The sequence below is a fragment of the Colossoma macropomum genome, unplaced genomic scaffold (assembly GCF_904425465.1).
Source record: "Colossoma macropomum unplaced genomic scaffold, Colossoma_macropomum, whole genome shotgun sequence".
Classification (NCBI taxonomy): domain Eukaryota; kingdom Metazoa; phylum Chordata; class Actinopteri; order Characiformes; family Serrasalmidae; genus Colossoma; species Colossoma macropomum.
The window spans coordinates 12,747,201-12,765,932 of NW_023494798.1; the positions used below are offsets into that span (position 1 = coordinate 12,747,201).

Consider the following 18,732-nt stretch of genomic DNA (forward strand, 5'->3'; position numbering starts at 1 on the left):
CAAAAAATGTGCCCAACAAATATAACATGACAGTAATTTTACAACCCACAGTTGGTCTAATGTAGCCCCGCCTCAATTATTACATGATCACCAGATCACAACTGTTTTCAACAGTTGTTTGCTTTCACAATAATATGTTCATGACAGAATGTGAATTTGTGCATTTTCATCAGTTCAGTTTAGGCCAATTAAAAAAAGCAGAAAACACATTTATTGAAACACATCATCATCTTACAAAAAACATTAAAAGTTCTATCTTGGTGCTATAACACACGTAGCAGGCAGTGGTAAGTAATGTTGTTTATTTGATCTTTGTTTCTGTCCTCAGTTGGGATCTACTAAGTATCTACATCTAGGAATCAACAAAGCTAACCAGCAACAAAAATGAGGCAATTACATTGTTAATCACAAATCTTTATCTGGCAATTCATCATCAGGTAGGATTTCATGACAGTCCCAATATGAATTTATTCTACCATTTTTGCCATGTTAAAGATGGTTGGCATGCTATGCATACATAGTGGAGCGTGTTTTGTTATTTTTGTTGTCCTGTCACTGGCATTGTGACTATATCCCAGGAAAGCATTCAAAAGGTTTGTTAATCCTGAGCACAAGCTATGAGCACAATTCTCTAGAATACAGTCATATTATTTGTAAAAAAAAAAAAGTAACTTATTTTACTACTTGTACTTGTTTTACATGTCGTTTAAAACTGAGTACATTAGTTATAAATAATTTGGGTCAGCAGCTAACGTCTTACTCCTTACTCCACCGCTCTGTTTAGGCCTGTTTCCATGGAAAAATGCAGTACATTTTCAAGAGCCAATCAGAATGCGACTGATACATAATTATATCCTGAAAATGAGAAAACATACAACAATTAGCTAGCATTTAACTTCATACACCAGTGTCAGCTGGTGGTCAATTTTAGGTATTAAGCACAATGATCAGGACAAATGGCTTCACTGAAAATAAAGATTCCCCTCAATGCAAAGCCAAGCTTAAATAAACAACATGATGAAAATATGTGAAGTAGTAGGTGGTAGGGCCTTTAGGCCTGTTAAACAGAGAGAAAGAGAAAATATTTTAAAAGAGTTATGATTAAGAAATAAATTTGTTTAGATTTTTGGCCTTTTTATTTTTATTAAGCAATGCTTAACTGCTTAAATAGATGAGCTGCACCTACAACATACAGATACATAAAAACATGTTTATAGTTGCACCGTGACCAAAGACAATGAGGTCACAAACACATTATTTTAAAAGACCTGATAAAGTGACTGGCAACTCACAAGTAAATAAGAGAGCACAACTGGGGAAAAGTTAGAAAATGTTACTGAGAAACTCATAATCAAATGTGGACAAAATTACTTTGTAGACCCAATACATGTGTGTGGTGCATAGATGTGACTTTTCTGTTCAGCGTGCTTTTGTTATAGCCTATGCTAATTTAAAAAACATATTAACAATTTTGGTAACTTCCTCCAAACTCAGCCTTTTTCACTTACTCCCACATAAAGCTACTCCCCTGGCTACCACTCTCTGCAGTTTTACTGGGACAGGACAGTGAGAACTACCCAGGAACAGAGAAATGGGTGTGACTCTGGTTTAATCATTGACCTCACTCAGTCTTTGTTAGTCTGTGGCGTTAGAGTGATTAATTTCTGCATCCATTTCATATTCAAATGTGGCTAGAAAAAACTAACAAAAGACAGCAATTAGCCATCACCTCCCCTACTAAATTCTCAGTGTCAGCAAAAACAGTCAGGCTGGGAATTAAATCTCCATCATCCACACTGCCTTTCGCACAGAATGTTTTAACTTCTACAAAAACTGTCAACCAATACATGCAGTCATGTAGTTTTATAAACTTTTGTATTCTTCCATAAAACCAAACTGTTTAACTAAGTAATATTTTTTTCTGAATGCTTTTTTGGGATATAAGAGTTTTGTGCAAGGAAAGGAAGAAAGGCTCTGATAAGGATTTTGATTGGTAAGTCACAAGACAAGTGACTCCTGCTGATGCCCCTCTGATATCTCAAGCAACATGAAAGTATCAGAGTCAGGAGACAGACAAGCCCTGCAAAACTTCAGGGTGTTTTTAAATGTCAATATGCGGAGAGCAGTTAGTGACTTTAGTGAAGAAAAGCCAAAAGTACCTCATCCCAGGAAGCTGTGACATTTTCAAGCGTCATATCTGTGATGCTGAGGTCATACTCCAGCATTTTGTATTCTTCCTTGCTGAGAAAATCCTAGAGGAGAGAATTGGCAAAAAGTGTAAGACAGTAGAACAAAAAAAGGTTCCGAGTCACACTATGGATACAGTTCATAACAGACACAGTTACCTCCTACTGTCTTTCAGTAAAGCACAAACAGTTATACAACAATACAAAGAATCTGCTGTTCTGGACAGTTTGATCAGTTCTGGCCCACAGGACAGCAGTTCATGTCTCTTTAGTTCATGATAAGAAGAGTAACAATAGTCATTGTAAGCATTTTTGAAAATGTACTGCTAACCATGCTAAAGCTAAAACAGTTACTGTAAGAGTTACAGGCAGCTTTTAACTGACCTGTCCATGTTCTGATTTGTTGCAACTGCTGTGAGTTTGGACACATTTTACAGAAGACTGGTAAAAATCCATTTCCACATAATGAGGAATTAGATTAAAAATACCTAAACTAACTAAAAGTGTGTTATTAATTTCAAATGATTTTTATTTTTTGTATGTGTGTGAATGGTCACACTGTTCAAGTATAGCTCACAGATCAAGTATAGTTTTCTTATTAAGCTAACATGCATGGCAGAAAATGTCATTGTTGTTTCCAACCTGCCTAGCTTTAAATAGCTACAACAATATAATCTAGTTCAGTAGCGTAGCACTTTTAATTGGAAACTCAATGTTATGTAGCGATGATACAGATATTTTGCAATACAATTTCTCATTAAGTTGAAATTTTATTGGATCTTTGTCAATGTTTTGCGAAGCTTGTCCACCTGCTGCCACGAAAGAGCACATTTGTGGAAGGGGCATGGATAAGTCAATTGCTTAATTTTGTATAAGGTTTACTATGTGTGAAGAGCACCATAACCATGGCTGGGTTTGAATGGTTTAGTTTAATCATTAGCCTTGTACTCCTATCACAGAACAACACATTAAAAAAGCCTGTGTCTGAGATCTTGATTCCATAATTGATTCAATAAAAGCTTGGCATCAAGCAGTGATCAATTCCCCTAATACACAGTCATGCCAAAGCTAAGGCAAAGTTAAACCTATGGACCACGTGAGTTTGATGAACACACAACTACACAAAATGGCACTGACCTCGATTTTCCAGATGAGCCGAATGGTGTCATACCACATCTGGATGCCAGCAGGCAGCTGGCGCGTGACAGTCATGCGCAGCACCATGCAGTAGGAGAGTGTGGTGAAGATGCGGCGCACTGTGATGCCCGTGGTGAGGGCTTGAGGTACCACTGCTGCTGTGATCACCCAGATGGCAGAGAAGAAGTAGGCAGCGCTATAAAAGTAACGCAGAGAGCCAATCTTCCTGGTCAGCTTGACCTCGTCCCTGAAAGCAGCCAGGACAAAAGAAAATCAAGAAACAATGCACATACGGCCTATCATGACGTGAGATACAGGTTAATCAGTTTAAAAAAAAACAAGAAACTGCTACACTGAAATTGCTGAAAGATCTGAATTTAATTGAGCAGGTGACTAAGTAAGTGGACAGAATTCTCTTCCTTCAAAGTTACAAAATTGACCTAAAATAACGCCTGAAATGGGCTGTTGCATCTGTTGCATTAACAAAAACACAAAAGCACACTAGGTGTACAGCTAAAAATACAACCACAACAATTGAAGGAGTCATGCCCTGTAATCCAGTTGCCCTTTAAACTCATTATGAAGCACCACCCCTACTGTTCAGACAGTGAAGTATGATCATTATAGTCAACAATACGGAAAAAATCTCAAAAACCAAAGGTAATCTTTTAAATGTTCTTATATTTTATATCACTGCAAAAATACCACTTAAAATGCAAATATTTAAGATAATTAATCATTAAACAGGCTGATGAGCGAGACTAAAAAACTGGAGAAATATGTCCTACAAAGCATTTTCTTTTGTTACAATGTCTGTTTTTGCAGTGTGATGATTACTCATTCGGCCTCATTTACTCTTACTGTCTGATGTTCTTGATGATGGTCTCCATGATCTCCTCCCAGCCGTAGGCTTTCACTGAGTGCAGGTTCTCCATGATCTCTGAGGTCAGAGCTAGACGCTTGTTGGTCAGCAGTATCCTTTTCGCTCTTAATGATAAAAGAAGAAAAGAAACAATTTGAACTTTTTGTACGTTGTTTTTTCAGTGTCCTACTACTACATTATACACATACGTCATAAATAAAAAGAAGAAGGCTGATGTAAAGTAAATGTAAATGTGGACAACATGCTGCCGGAACTGAGCTGAGCTGAGACAATGCCATAGCCAACTCTTCCTGGATGGTGGCCGTGACTTGCTGGCTTTGTTTACATTTCTTGTGCTTGTGCTCCTGATTAGAAGAAGAGGTGTGAGCTACCTGTACAGACTCATCAAGGAGCCTGACCAGCATGAGTCACTGCTAAAATGGGGGTTTCAGTGAGTGTGGGATAACTCCTCAATGCAGAGGCTATTTCTGCCTTTTGATGTAATATTCTTCTTTAATAACACAATTTTTAATGATGTTGTCTCTTTCGTTTTGATACACAAAGAACATGATCTAATAAAAAACTACCATTTTCAGAAAGCAAACACATGAATAGGAGTATATTTCACACTTTATTCAGATTTTATTCTTGCTCTAATGAAACAAATAAAAAATAAGCTTTTTGTGATCTGAATTTTGATCTAAATGTATGTGGGCCGCTCAGAAACTATCACAGTGCATCCAACTAAAGGCAGCATCGAGCTGTGATAAAAAAAAAAAACATGGGACACTCCAGTTTCACATGCTAATACATTGTACTATGCTCAACATGGACATGCATACATTCCTGTCTGTGAATGTATTTCTAATGATAGGTAAGACAAAATAATATGAGAAATTTAAAAATCCAAGTTACAGATCTATGCAGTTATAAATATAAATATACAGGTAAAGACTTACTTGTAGGGGCCCATTTTATGGGACAGACAGGCCTGTATGACTCCCAGTAGGGAGATGGCAGCAAGAGCACATAGGCTATTGATGTCAATGAGCTCCCAGATTAGCCCCACACACAGTATACACTGCAAGGGAGAAATCCACACATAGTGGGCCATGCCCAAGCTCTGTAAAGCAAACACAATTTCAGATGAACTTTTGTCGCACCATGATGACATATATTACATTATTTGGAAACAGTTCAGGTCAGTACAATTGTTTCTTAGGAACAGTAACAGTTAGAGTAGCTGTGACATCACATCACAATATTCATACAAATGAACCACATGTCCACAAGTACATCTAGAACACAGGGCTGAGATATTAGTACAGCTGGACACTTTTACAGAATAGCCTTCCTAATGCAATTCATTCAGCTAATTAGTACTTTAAAGCCCACAGATAAAATGTAGATGTTAACTGAGTGGTTGTTTAAATCACACATCAGCAATGTTATGAAACAGATTATACTCCACCTCAGGAATATACTGGATCTCGAATTAAGTCTGCTGTCATTACTGAACAACAATAAGAAGCTGATTCATGCTTTTGTCTTCTCTTGTCTAGACTACTGCAATGCCCTATTTACTGGCTTACCTAAAAAGATTGACAGGACACGGCTTGCACAAAATGTGGATTCAAGAGTATCAACGTGTACAAGTAGAAGGGAGAACATCTCACATATTCTTGCATCATTTTACTGGTTGTCTGTTCCTTATAGAATTTAAGTTATTTTAATAGTTTTTAAAGCTATAAGATGTTGGCACTGACATACATTGCAGTGTCTGGCAGACTATAAAGCAAACTGGACCTTATGGTCATCAAATGGCTTACTGGCTATTCCTAAAGCCAAACATAAGAAAAGCTCTGAAACACAGACTTTTGTTTTCATGTTCCAAAGATCTGGAATTCTTTGCCTAGTCGTATCGGTCAGAACATCTGCTATTGCTAGATTTAAAAACATTGATTTGTGATTCTTTTATTTGCACATTTTTTGTGAAGTACATTGAGCTGCATTTCTTTTTTTGTGAGCAGTATTTCTTATTAAGAAAATGTAAATCCCAAAAACTATACAAACAAAAGCCTAAGATAAAAAAAGATGCACAAAAGCCCCTGTTTCTGTAATAAAATAACATTGATTAATATTAAATAGTAATAATTAAAAAGAGTAATAATAATATTTTTTACTATACTCACATTAATAAAGGAATTACAAGGATTTGTAAGGACGTTAGCACTTTGATAATATCTATGTATGAAAGGTCCTGTATGATATTATTAGCAGTAGTAGTCAGTATTATTATTATTATTATTGCTTTGATTATCATGGGCCATGAAGCTTAGAAATAGTCATGTATGGTTTTCCACCAATGATCAAATATGATGGTCATATGACAGAACACAGTAAGAACAGAGAAAATGGTATGCAGTACAAGTTTTTACAAATGTTTACAAGTCTAGGGCAAAGCAAGCTTTGACTTGACTTAAATACTGCCCTCAATATCTACAGGAAATTAATTTACCAAATGCACCTACATCAGCTCCCGAGTGGTATACCTGGGCAAGAAAGTTAGTGTTCTACTGCTGGGACCTGACTTTGATTTCCAAGGATGCTATAGCCATCATGGCCAGGAGTCCAAGAAATATCCAGCCAACAGCGTCCTGTGGGCAGTGTCCTGTGACCACTGATGAAGGACTAGAGGATGACACATACAAACTGTGCAGCAGCAGATGAGCTATTGTCTCTCACTTTACATCTACAAGGTGCACTGGCAAGGCAGGAGTGTCTAATAGAGTAGACAGTGAGCAGACATAGTGTTTAAAAACTCCAGCAGCACTGCCGTGTCTGATCCACTCATACGAGCACAACACACACTAAAAGTGTCACTGCAGTGCTGAGAAAGACCAACCACCAAATAATACCCGGTCTGTGGTGGTGCTCTGGGGGTCCTGACCATTGAAGAACAGGGTGAAAGGTAACAAAGTATGCAGAGAAACAGATGAACTACAGTCTGTAATTGTAGAACTACAAAGTGCACCTATATGATAAGTGGAGCTGACAAAATAGACAATGAGTGTAGATACAAGAAGGTGCACCTAATGAAGTGACAGTTTGGTGTACATCTAAGAGGTGTGAAGTATATAACTGCTGTCGGAACAAAACTTTGTTTTTTTCAAAATAGTAACTTTACAAGAGAAAGAAAAAATATTCTTAACTTATATCATAGAAGTTAAAGTAACCAAAAACTAAATTTGGACCATTTCTATTGGGCCATTCATCATGAACTGTTAACTCAATGCAAAGGGTAAGCTTTCAAATTATGCAAAAAAAGTACAGAACATCAGAAACGGGAATACAAGGTTTTTGTGTGACACCGACAATATATGGTGTCGCTCAAGTTTCTTTTATTCTTGCATTCTTGGACTCCTGGCAATGATGGCAATAGCAGTGCGGCGATAACATTTAATAAAACAGAAATCGTCCTACTTCAGTTCACCTTGGACAACAAACACACTCATGATGCACTTGCCTAGCACCTAACTGCGAGATTCAGTCTGCACACAAATATATTCACATACAAACCAGTGAGGGCTGGTGTGAGTGATCACTCAGCAAGAGGGGGACACATTACTCTACAAACAGTGGCACTCAGATCACATTCTCTATCTCACAAGGGGAATGGCACGACTTTTCGCTCCTTCACAGCCCACACAAAAAAGGCAGAACTCACATATGTTCTCTGTAACGAAAAGTCCTTTACGCCCGCCACATTTTATACAGGTGATAATTGCCTCTGAGCACTTGCAAAGCGTTATAACATTCAGCACCCTGGCTCAAGCTCCCTGAAGGGTTCCAAAGTTCAGCCTTTCTCTCCTCTGTTGCCTCACACTTAGGGTGATGCCCACACGCCATTGTAGAATCAGATATGAAATATCATACTTAGTGACTTTCAGACTGAGACTTGTAGAGATGTGTGTTAGCGTATTCATGTTAAAAAGGTAACTTCAGTTTAAACACTTGTGAGTGTTATGGGTAGGTGTGCAGATACAGTCAAACAAAAGAAAAGTACTTGCCTGATCAAACTTGCCCAAGTTGGCAGACATAAGGCTGACCAGCTGCCCCGTGCTGATTTTGTCCAGAACTCGACTGGACAGTTTCAGCGTCTGGGTTCAAGATGAAGAAAAACTTAATCAACCATAAATTAACAACATAAATATCTAACCACAAATATCTAACAACACAACAAAACTCAGTATGTAACTCAGCCTGACTCAGTACAAAAGAATTAGGACAAGAGAGGACAAGAAGTAATTCAAGAACAAGAGAAGATAAGAATAGCTGGCAGCTCACCTTTTTGTAGATTAAACTGAAGAGGGCAATGCGGATCTGCATGCCCAGGTGGTGCAGCCCAAACATGGCAGGCTGCAGCAGGAGGAAACGGGCAATGAACAGCAGGCCCAGGCCAAGAGCCAGGAAGTAGCCCTGCTCCCGCTCCGGCTCGTGGAAGGGGTCGAATGAGGCAATGATTCGGCCCAAGAGCTGTGGTTGCACAGATTTCGTGGCTTCCTGCACAAGAAGTATGGTAAAGTGAGACCGGCTTCTACACAGTAATCTAATTCAATAAAAGACAATAATGGTACACTTACAGGGGAAGGTTAAAGCATTCTTATATGTAAGTTAATGGAGCGAGTCATTTAGGATCGTTTGCACTGGTCCATCTGTCATGGAACGTTTACACAATGTAAAGGCCAGCTGACATTTTTAAATGGTGTCAAATTAAAAAAGTGAAAAAAATTAACTTCTAAGTTTTGATATGACAGTGACAATATGTGCATTTTCTGATAATTAAAAAGTTCTTAAAAGTTTGTGATTGTTCAATAATGCTGCGCACGAAGCACACTGAATATATCTTGATATGTTTCTGTAATAAACAATTAAGGTATGGCACACACCAGGTTTTTGCACACAAGGTATATCTCATGACTTTTTCAGCAGAAGAACCATATGCCCATCTGATCTATTCTACCAGAATACAACATTAATATATGATCAGTGCTAGAATGTGCCCTTTACCAAGAACAATAACGTCAGGAGTATTACTGTTGGTGGTTACGTAAGAGGCAGGAGCTTTCCCTCTAAGCTAAGGACACTGCAAGAGTCACACTACACTGTAAACTGCACTAAGAATCACCCGACTACACTGCTGTAATGCCAATTAACCAGCAAACAGCACAGCACAAGCTAACAATCACAATATGCAATACAAATCTGATAGATTTTGTCTATTTTGTTCCTGTGCATGCAGAAACATAGCTCTTTGTTGCCACATGCAGAAGTCCTTTCATGCCAGAGATTGAGTAAGAAACAGAGAGATGAACACATGCAGCTACAGACACTTACCCCCAAGTAGAGGAGGATTCCAAATAACAGAAAAGGCCGAATGAAGCATCGGGAAAGCGCTCGGAGGAGACTGGGCTTTTTCTTTGCAGAGATAACTTCTCTGTCCCATTCCCTGTATATGAGAGATGGGAAGTTCAAAAGCAACAGTTAAACATCCCTCCACATCCTCCTATCCACAGTAAACACGGCATGGCCCACATTGTTCAGGACACTCGTGAATAACCAGGGTGATTTAGCGAACTTATTAAACGAGGTAAAGAGACCCTGACAAGCCAGGGGAAATAGGGAGACTGCTCCAAGCACTTAATTGTATAAAAAGTTCAAATTCCCAGAAGACCAGCATGTTTGAGGACTAAAAATACTGCCACTATCCATCACTCACCAGGGGCCTGGCACTTTAAAAGGTCGCGTTTGATGCCCGTTAAAGGGGCATTGGCACCCCAACCCAAGCAAATGCATTGTAGGCTATGTGAAACATGGCATGTTAGGGCCTTTACTGGAAGAAGCAGGTGGCATTTACCCAGAAACAACACATTAACACTGTGACTCAAAGGTGTGACATTTAGACCTGCATGCGTAACAGGACCCTCAAAACCTCAGGGAGACAAAACAAGAGCAGGAACGATGCGTCCTGTTAGGAGCTTCTCTCAGTGTAAATATGGTTGTGTGAAAAAATGCTATGTTTAAGATTCGAGTCATTCTTCCAGACCATCCTCTCCCCATTACTGAATGAAAAAGCACACTTTGCATTAACCCCTTAAATGGCCAGGCCTGAAGTTTTGTTACACACGTCTATAACCTAAGAATAGCTCAATCAGTTTGCACTGAAGTCCCTGTAGTTACTGAATTTAGTATTTAATAAGTCTGAGATTTTTAGGGGTTGAACACTGCAACAAATAATAGAGCAATATTAAATAAAATACCATTGTTTATGATCTGACTGTCTTACTAGCTTTATCTAGAGAGATTAGAGAGCATTACTCATAAAAGTGCAGACTTACTAATAAACAACTCTTATCTCATCTGTGGCTAATCAATAATTTTATTCATTAGTGCAAGCTCTATGAAGTAGACAAAGAAGGGTGTGAAAAAGTTACAAACTTCTCTAGCCGTTCTGCAAGCACGTCTGCTGTGTCTTGAGATGGAGCTTGATATACATCTGCTGGCCTCAGTTTCTCCCTGAAACCCTTTCGCATAATAGGGCTCGTCCACCTGCAAAAAGGTCAGAACATAACTCAGAAGACCACAGTCATCTTAGCTTTGGATGTTGTGACTCAACACATCTACAGACCACAACCTGCAGCTTTTGTTAACTCTGTGGCCAACAGACATGTATCTAACATCTAATTTTGTACGCTAAATCCATTACATGCTTATTTTCTTCATCTATTCAAAGGGGTGGGTAGTAACTAGTTGTACTTACTCAGTTGCACATGTTGAAGGAAATGTTTGATGGATTTGTACTTACCTGTGTATTTTCAAATGCTAATTCTTCTCATTTTACTCAAGTATATCTGTGAGGAAGGTAATATACTTTTTACTCAGTTTTAGCCACTTGCTTAATTACTGATTCATTCCTGGGTATAGTTTCATGATGCTACACTGGTCATTTTTTATTGCTTTATTTTAGACCAAAAGGATCACAAAGAGAAGAACAGCACCAAACAAACTAGGTTAGTGGCAGGCAATATGACAGTATTCACTGTTATTGAGATAAATTATGTCACAGTATGTGTTTCTGAGCATATCATAGAGATCTTCAGTACTGAACGAACACTGAACAACTGAATGTTTAATTAAAAAGAGAATCAGCTCTGTTTATCTGGATTTAGTGCAGCGCAGTAATGAAACACCGAATAAAAAAATAACAGTAATCATAGTATTTGATAGCATGTTTCAGATGTGGCAATACAGGTTCATTTTTGTCTTTTCTAACTTATTAAACCCACAAAAACTGAAATATTATGATACACATTGTGCATTGTGAAAATGTATCATGATGTAATTTTTTCTGCCTTATCGCCCACCCTCAGATTGAATCCTATGCTGATAGAAGCTGGATGTACTAAGTAGGGCTTGGCAATATGACAGTATTTATCATTATTGTAATAAATTACTCCACAATATGTCACAATATGCTTTTCGGAGGATGTTGTGAACATTGTGATTTTTAAAACCACTCCCCAACTGCATGTTTAATTAAAAACATAGCATAACTAGTCCTGTTTAATCAGATTTAATGAAATGTTGAATAAAAATAATTGCATTGTAGTAATCATTGCATAATTGCGTGGTTTTTCATATTATTTTTTAAAATGTGGCACTACTTTTTTCTGACAACTTATTAGATGTCAGAAGAAAATATTGTATCATATCGTGTATCGTGAAAACTTTTTAAAGTATCCTGATATTACATTTTTGCCATATCGCCCACCTCTAGCACTAAGCAGTTCTTCAAGTCACTCAGTTACTCTTTGACCTGGTCCTTCTGTCCTGTTAGTTGTCTTTTGAAAGGTCCTTTTAGTCAGTATTTTAATGATGAGGTAACTACTTTTATACTCGAGTTTGGGTTTAGGCTTCTCTACCCACCTCTGACGAACGCATATAGGAGCTACAGGCTGACAGGAAACAGTTTTCGAGGCGCTGTATGTGGTGAAGCGTTTGATGCTAAAATGAGTTAAAAAGTGACTCCGATGTTTCACAGCACAGCAAACAACAGCAGTAACCTTAGTCCAGCTAGCCTGTAATTCGTCCTAAGCACATTTTCTTTTTATAGACTGACTCTTAAAAATAACTATCAGTTTCCTCAGTGTGCGGAATATTCCAGCAGCTCCTTACCAGAAAAAGTATCTGGAGAGGAAATTGGCCTCATCCACAGGTGACTTGTTCATGCTAGCCGAGCCCCGGCGCGGGAAGCTGCTCTCCGCTCACATCTGCTTTGCCTTCAACACTCCTCCACACACTCACTCACACTGCGGGGTCCCCGACACCGGCCACCGTCGCGAGGTCCCCCTGCCCCCCGCCTCAGGTCTCTCTCTCGCTCTCTCTGTTTCTATCTCTCACTCTCTCTCTCTCGTGTGTCCGCCTGGCGCCCTGCTTGAAGCGGCGCGAGCCGCACTCTGTCCGCGTTGCACTGCGCGAGCTCCCCTGTGGGCACGACGCTCTCGCGCGCCCTGGCTTTTAAACACAAGCAGCTCACGTGCGGCGCGGTGAGGAGACACGACAGATAAACAGAAAAACACGCGGAGGAGCGGTGGGGTGGAGATCTGACCGAGGAGCAATGATTCAGACTTGATTCAGATTTATTTCACTGAATATAAGCGGTTCATTACCCTTATATTCACAAATAAACAAATAAACGAATCTTACACAGCCTGCATTCACTATATGAACCGTTTCACATCTGTAGGGAGCATTTATTCCTGAAGCACCTTACAATTACTCCCAGGATACAGCTACAGACTGTATATTAATGGGTAAAAACGATGGCTCTTCAAGGGTTCTTTACAAAAGGCAATGGTTCTATTTAGAACCATGAGTCCTACCATTTCATGCCTAACACCGTAACAATTTCATAACTTTGTTGGTGCTATATAGAACCACATTCTCCATCAACCTGAAAAACCATTTCGCCATGTAAAAAAGAAATCTAAATAGAACCATGTTTACGAAAGAACCATTGAGGAACCAACTTTTTAAGCATGTAGTTTAACCTATCCTCATATTAAAGTAACACAGGCTCTCAGGTTCAGCATGGTTTTCTGAGGTTAAGATTCAATGCAATTTTAAATATTTGATGTGTTACAAATGTACAGATTCTACTTACATACCACACAGACTGGTTTGTCTCAAAAAAAAAACAAAAAAACAAACATTTTATTTAAGAACAAAAGACTGCAAAGTTCTTGTGTCTATAAACAATACAAAAATACAAAATACAAACATATAAAACAATACAATAGAAAATACAACAAAAGAATATACGAACATTCTCCTTCAAGCATATTGAGCTGTCCAATGATGTTGCATTAGTAGCAGTTCAAAAAGAAGCGGTGGAGCTTCACCTCTGAGGAAGACTTCACCCTCATAGTCTGGTAGTACTGTGTGATGGGGGAAACCTAGCTAATGGATAGAACTGACAAAGACTAAATTGAGGGGCAAACTGGGTAAAAATAAAAAATAACAACAAAAACTACAACCCCATTTCAAAAAAAGTTGGGAAGCTATGCCAAATGTAAATAAAAACAAAATGCAATGATGTGCAAATCATTTAAACCCTATATTTAATTGAAAATAGTACAAAGACAAAATACCAAGTGTTGAAACTGAGAAATGTTATTGTTTTTTGAAAAATATATGCCCATTTTGAGTTTGATGCCGACAACACGTTCCAAAAAGTTGGGACAGGGGCAACAAAAGGCTGGTAAAGTTGTGTAATGCTAAAAAACACCTGGTGGTTGGTTGGCAAAAGGTCAGTAACATGACTGGGTATAAAAAAAGCATCCAAGAGAGGCTGAGTCTTTCAGAAGTAAAGATGGGGAGGGGTTCACCACTCTGTGAAAGACTGCACAATCAAATAGTGCAACAATTCAAGAATAATGTTTCTCAACATAAAATAGCAAAGAACTTTTGCTTTCATCATCTATGGTATATAATATCATTAAAAGATTCAGAGAATCCAGAGAAATCTCTCTATGCAAGGGACAAGGCCAAAAACCAGTATTTGCCGGCCGTGGTCTTTGGGTCCTCAGGCGGCATATCATTAGACACAGACATAATTCTCTAGTGGAAATCACTGCATGGGATCAGGAACACTTCTGAAAACCACTATCTGTGAAAACAGTTCATCGCTGCATCCACAAATGCAAGTTAAAAGTCCAAAATGCAAAGAAGAAACCATATATAAACAGGATCCAGAAATGCTGCCACCTTCTCTGGGCCCAAGCTCATTTAAAATGGACTGAGGTGAAGTGGAAAAGTGTCCTGTGGTCCAACAAATCAAAATTTGAAATTCTTTTCTGGAAATCATGGATGCTGTGTCCTATGGGCTAAAGACCACCCAGCTTGTTATCAGTGCACAGTTCAAAAGCCAGTATTTATGATGGTTTAGGGGTGCATTAGTGCACATGGCACGGGTGATGTGCACATCTGTGAAGGCACCATTACTTATATATACATGTTTTGGCAACATGTGCTCCCATCCAGATGACATCTTTTTCAAGGAAGGCCTTGCTTATTTCAGCAAGACAATGCCAAACCACATTCTGCACATATGACAATAGCATTCCCCCCTATTAAAAGAGTCCAGGTGCTAAACTGGCCTGCCTGCAGTTCAGATCTGTCACCCACAGAAAACACTTACCAAATTATGAAATGAAAAATATGACAAAGGAGACCCTGAAATGTTGAGCAGCTGAAATCCTATATCAAACAAGAGTGGGAAAACATTTCACATTTCAAAACTACAGCAATTATTCTCCTCAGTTCCCAAACGCTTACAGAGTTGTCAAAAGAAGCGATGATGAAACACAGTGGTAAACATGCCCCCGTCCCAAATTTTTTGGAACGTGTTGCTGGCATCAAATTCAAAATGTTTCAAAAAACAATAAAATTTCTCAGTTTCAACATTTGATATGTTGTCTTTGTAGTATTTTCCTTTAAAAATATGGTTTACACGATTTGCATATCATTGCATTCTCTTTTTATTTACATTCTGCACAACATCCTAACTTTTTTGGAAATGGGGTTGTACACCAATCAGGCATAACATTATGACCACCTCCTTGTTTCTACGCTCATTGTCCATTTTATCAGCTCCACTTACTATATAGGTGCACTTTGTAGTTCTACAATTACAGACTGTAGTCCATCAGTTTCTCTGCATACTATGTTAGACAGCTTTTACCCTGTTCTTCAGTGGTCAGGACCCCCATGGACCCTCACAGAGCAGGTACTAATCGGGTGGTGGATCATTCTCAGCACTGCAGTAACACTGACGTGGTGGTGGTGTGTTAGTGTGTGTTTTGCTGGTATGAGTGGATCAGACACAACAGGCTGCTGGAGTTTTTAAACACTGTGTCCACTCACTGTCCACTCTATTAGACACTCCTACCTTGTCAGTCCACCTTGTAGATGTAAAGTGAGAGACAATAGCTCATCTGCTGCTGCACAGTTTGTTGGTCATCCTCTAGTCCTTTATCAGTGGTCACAGGACGCTGCCCACAGGACGCTGTTGGCTGGATGTTTTTGGTTGGTGGACTATTCTCAGTCCAGCAGTGACACTGAGGTGTTTAAAAACTCCAGCAGCACTGTTGTGTCTGATCCACTCGTACCAGCAAAACACACACTAGTGTTACTGCAGTGCTGAGAATGATCCACCACCCGATTAGTACCTGCTCTGTGAGGGTCCATGGGGGTCCTGACCACTGAAGAACAGGGTAAAAGGTGGCTAACATAGTATGCAGAGAAACAGATGGACTACAGTCTGTAATTGTAGAACTACAAAGTGCTGCACCTATATAGTAAGTGGAGCTGATAAAATGGACAATGTGCATAGAAACAAGGAGGTGGTCATAATGTTACGCCTGATCTGTGTATATCTTGAAACTCACACTGTGTGATATGATGTGTATTTGTGTAGCTGTGTAGTTCTTCATATGGAGTGTTTGAGTAGTTTGAGCATGATAACCTATTTAGCTCAACAGCACATTTTAAAATATAGTAGTTTTAAAGAAAAAAAATATCAGATCAGCATCAGTATCATGACTCAATAAGAAAGGTGACTTAGTATCTCAATATCAGTATTGTTATTCGATAAGAAAACATGGTATCGAGCCATCTCTACTTTTCATGCAGTGTTTTGAATATTCATTAAAAAACACTACTATATTGACTGTTACACCTTTATGGGTCAACTACTGTTCCATCAGTAACAGAAAAACATTTCCGGTTTTTATGCTGTAAGTGTGTAAGTGCATCTGAGTTTAAAGTCATACTGGTGATGTGCAGTCTGAGTGAATTATTTATCGTCCCACTGTCTGCTGCTGATGCACTCGAGATCTGTAATGGAATTTGGGATGATACAGGCAGTCACATGAAAACAACTGAGTGTCCTTGCTCAGTTCCATCTATTTAAACATTCAGAACTGTTCTGTTCAGTTCTATACAAAACCTTTCAACAGTGCAGGTGTGATCTTTGCTGGTGTCTCCTCAGAACTGACCACACCCTATAAAACAGGAATCATCATAAACTCCTGTTTCTGTATTGTATTGTTGACACAAAGTAATTATCTTATAAGACAGGGATATTCCAAAGGAAACAGCATTCAAGGAAGGAAATCAATTCCTGGAATATATCAATTCTTCTGACCAGAAATACTTTGAAGTCTGCTATAGGCTTATATTTTCCGTTTGGCATGAAAAAATGCTTTTTTAAATTGATGCAAGTTCTGAAACAACTCACACATCTCTCATTCCTTTTTGTTACTGGGTCTATCATCCTTTTCTGTCCAACAAAACCACTCCAGCTATAATGTGAATAGGTCATTATGATTGTAAAATGGTTAATTTAGGTGTTAACAACACACTATGGAGAAGTACAGCTAGATAAACCCTGTTTAGCTCCTAACCTAAGACTCCATATGACACAAACTTAATTGACAGGTAAAACACAAAAAAGAAAAAAAACTTTAATTTGACAGCTTGTGAAGGAACAGTTCGATGTAAAATCATATTTATGCAATTTTCAGTCAGCCACAACAAAGTGATTGTTCAAAGTGACAAAGTGAAAATTCAGTTGTGCACTGCAGCATTGAGGACAATATAATAAAAGTCCACATCATCGGCAACACTGCAAGCTACATTAGCCTCATAGCTTAAGTGCAAAACTAAATATGCTACTTTTGGGTTAAGGGATAACTGTCAGTGATTTTGCAGTGAATTATACTTTAAATGACCTTGACAGATTTACAAATAAAATAAACATAAATACTGTAGTGTGTTTGAGAAATGTTTATGTATGTTTATACTAGGTTTGTTCTCCAGTAGTTATTCTCTGAGTTTATTTTGTTGAGGACTCTTATTCTGTAGGGCAGGGCTAACAGTCGGTCAGTTGGACCTGGAAGCGAGAGAGTGCAGACGTGAGCTGAGTGTGGAGCTAGCTGTTAACCAAAAGCCTTGCTTAATGCACGGTGTGGCTGTGGCCAACTACAGCCCTTTAATAAAGCACAATGCCTTGTACATAAGCTTTGTCTGCTTTAATAGTGGAAACGCTAACGGTAAGCCTCGATGGGAGAGTTCAGACTATTCGGATGCTAACAGCTAAGCTAAGCTACAAAGCTAAGAAGAGAGATGGAGAACTGTTTGTGTAACAATTGAGGAAGACAATGGCAAGTTTGTGTTTTCAAGAGCAACGGGGGGCGAATCATACTGCCCGAAAGAGCCGTGAGAGAGCAGAGATGGGGAAAGAAGAGTCAAGCTTGGCAGCACCGGCTAGCCCAGAGGCCAGCCACCATTTAACAGCATTTAGCAGGCAGTCCTGCAGTCTGAGCTGAGGAGGGGTCACCACTGGCGTGGGAGGAAGTGATGACAGAACTGATCCGAGGGTTGGCCATGACCACAGCCTGACAGCCAGTGACGCGAGGCCGCCACTGCTGGACATGCGTCCGGCGGGCAGATCTGGCTAAGTCCTGTCCACTGGCAACACCTGCAGCCACACTGCCCATTGCACAGAACTTCCGTTAATGCCGGACGCGTAGCCAGCCACTCATCTGGCTAAGGCTTGTCCTTTTGGGGTTAGTCAGTGGGAACGAATGCTGGCCTAAAAAAAGAAAGGCACAGGCAGTGAACAAACAGTGGCCGTGGTGGGGCGAACGTCCACAACAGACTTCATGTTTCCACTGATATTGAAGGAGTTCCATGCACTGCTCCAACGGACACTGGGTCATCAGTCACAGTGGCCTGGCTAGAAGTGGTGACTTCTGGCCAGATTTAGTCTGGATACCTGAAGTCCAGGACATGCATTCTAGGCCTAAACTTTTTGAGAAGCAGCAGTTGCCAAATGAACCTAAAGGGGCCACACTGTGAGAGTGGCCATGCGGTGACAATCAAGCCACTGGTTGCCCAGTGCATAACAGACCACACAGCACCTAT

The 18,732-nt window shown here is 39.4% G+C and overlaps 1 protein-coding gene across 1 annotated transcript in view; it reads right to left on the reverse strand.

The window, feature by feature from the left end:
• The window catches only part of cftr (CF transmembrane conductance regulator), a 31,179-nt gene extending 18,449 nt beyond the window's left edge, over positions 1-12,730 (reverse strand). The window contains exons 1-9 of the mRNA XM_036584624.1: positions 12,421-12,730; positions 10,684-10,794; positions 9,583-9,694; positions 8,533-8,748; positions 8,256-8,345; positions 5,145-5,308; positions 4,185-4,310; positions 3,324-3,570; positions 2,160-2,252 (exon numbers count right to left, since the gene is read on the reverse strand). Of these exons, the coding sequence (XP_036440517.1) occupies positions 2,160-2,252; positions 3,324-3,570; positions 4,185-4,310; positions 5,145-5,308; positions 8,256-8,345; positions 8,533-8,748; positions 9,583-9,694; positions 10,684-10,794; positions 12,421-12,473 (1,212 nt within the window). The 5' untranslated portion in view covers positions 12,474-12,730. The remainder of the gene's footprint in view (positions 1-2,159; positions 2,253-3,323; positions 3,571-4,184; positions 4,311-5,144; positions 5,309-8,255; positions 8,346-8,532; positions 8,749-9,582; positions 9,695-10,683; positions 10,795-12,420) is intronic.
• Positions 12,731-18,732: the final 6,002 nt, after the last annotated feature.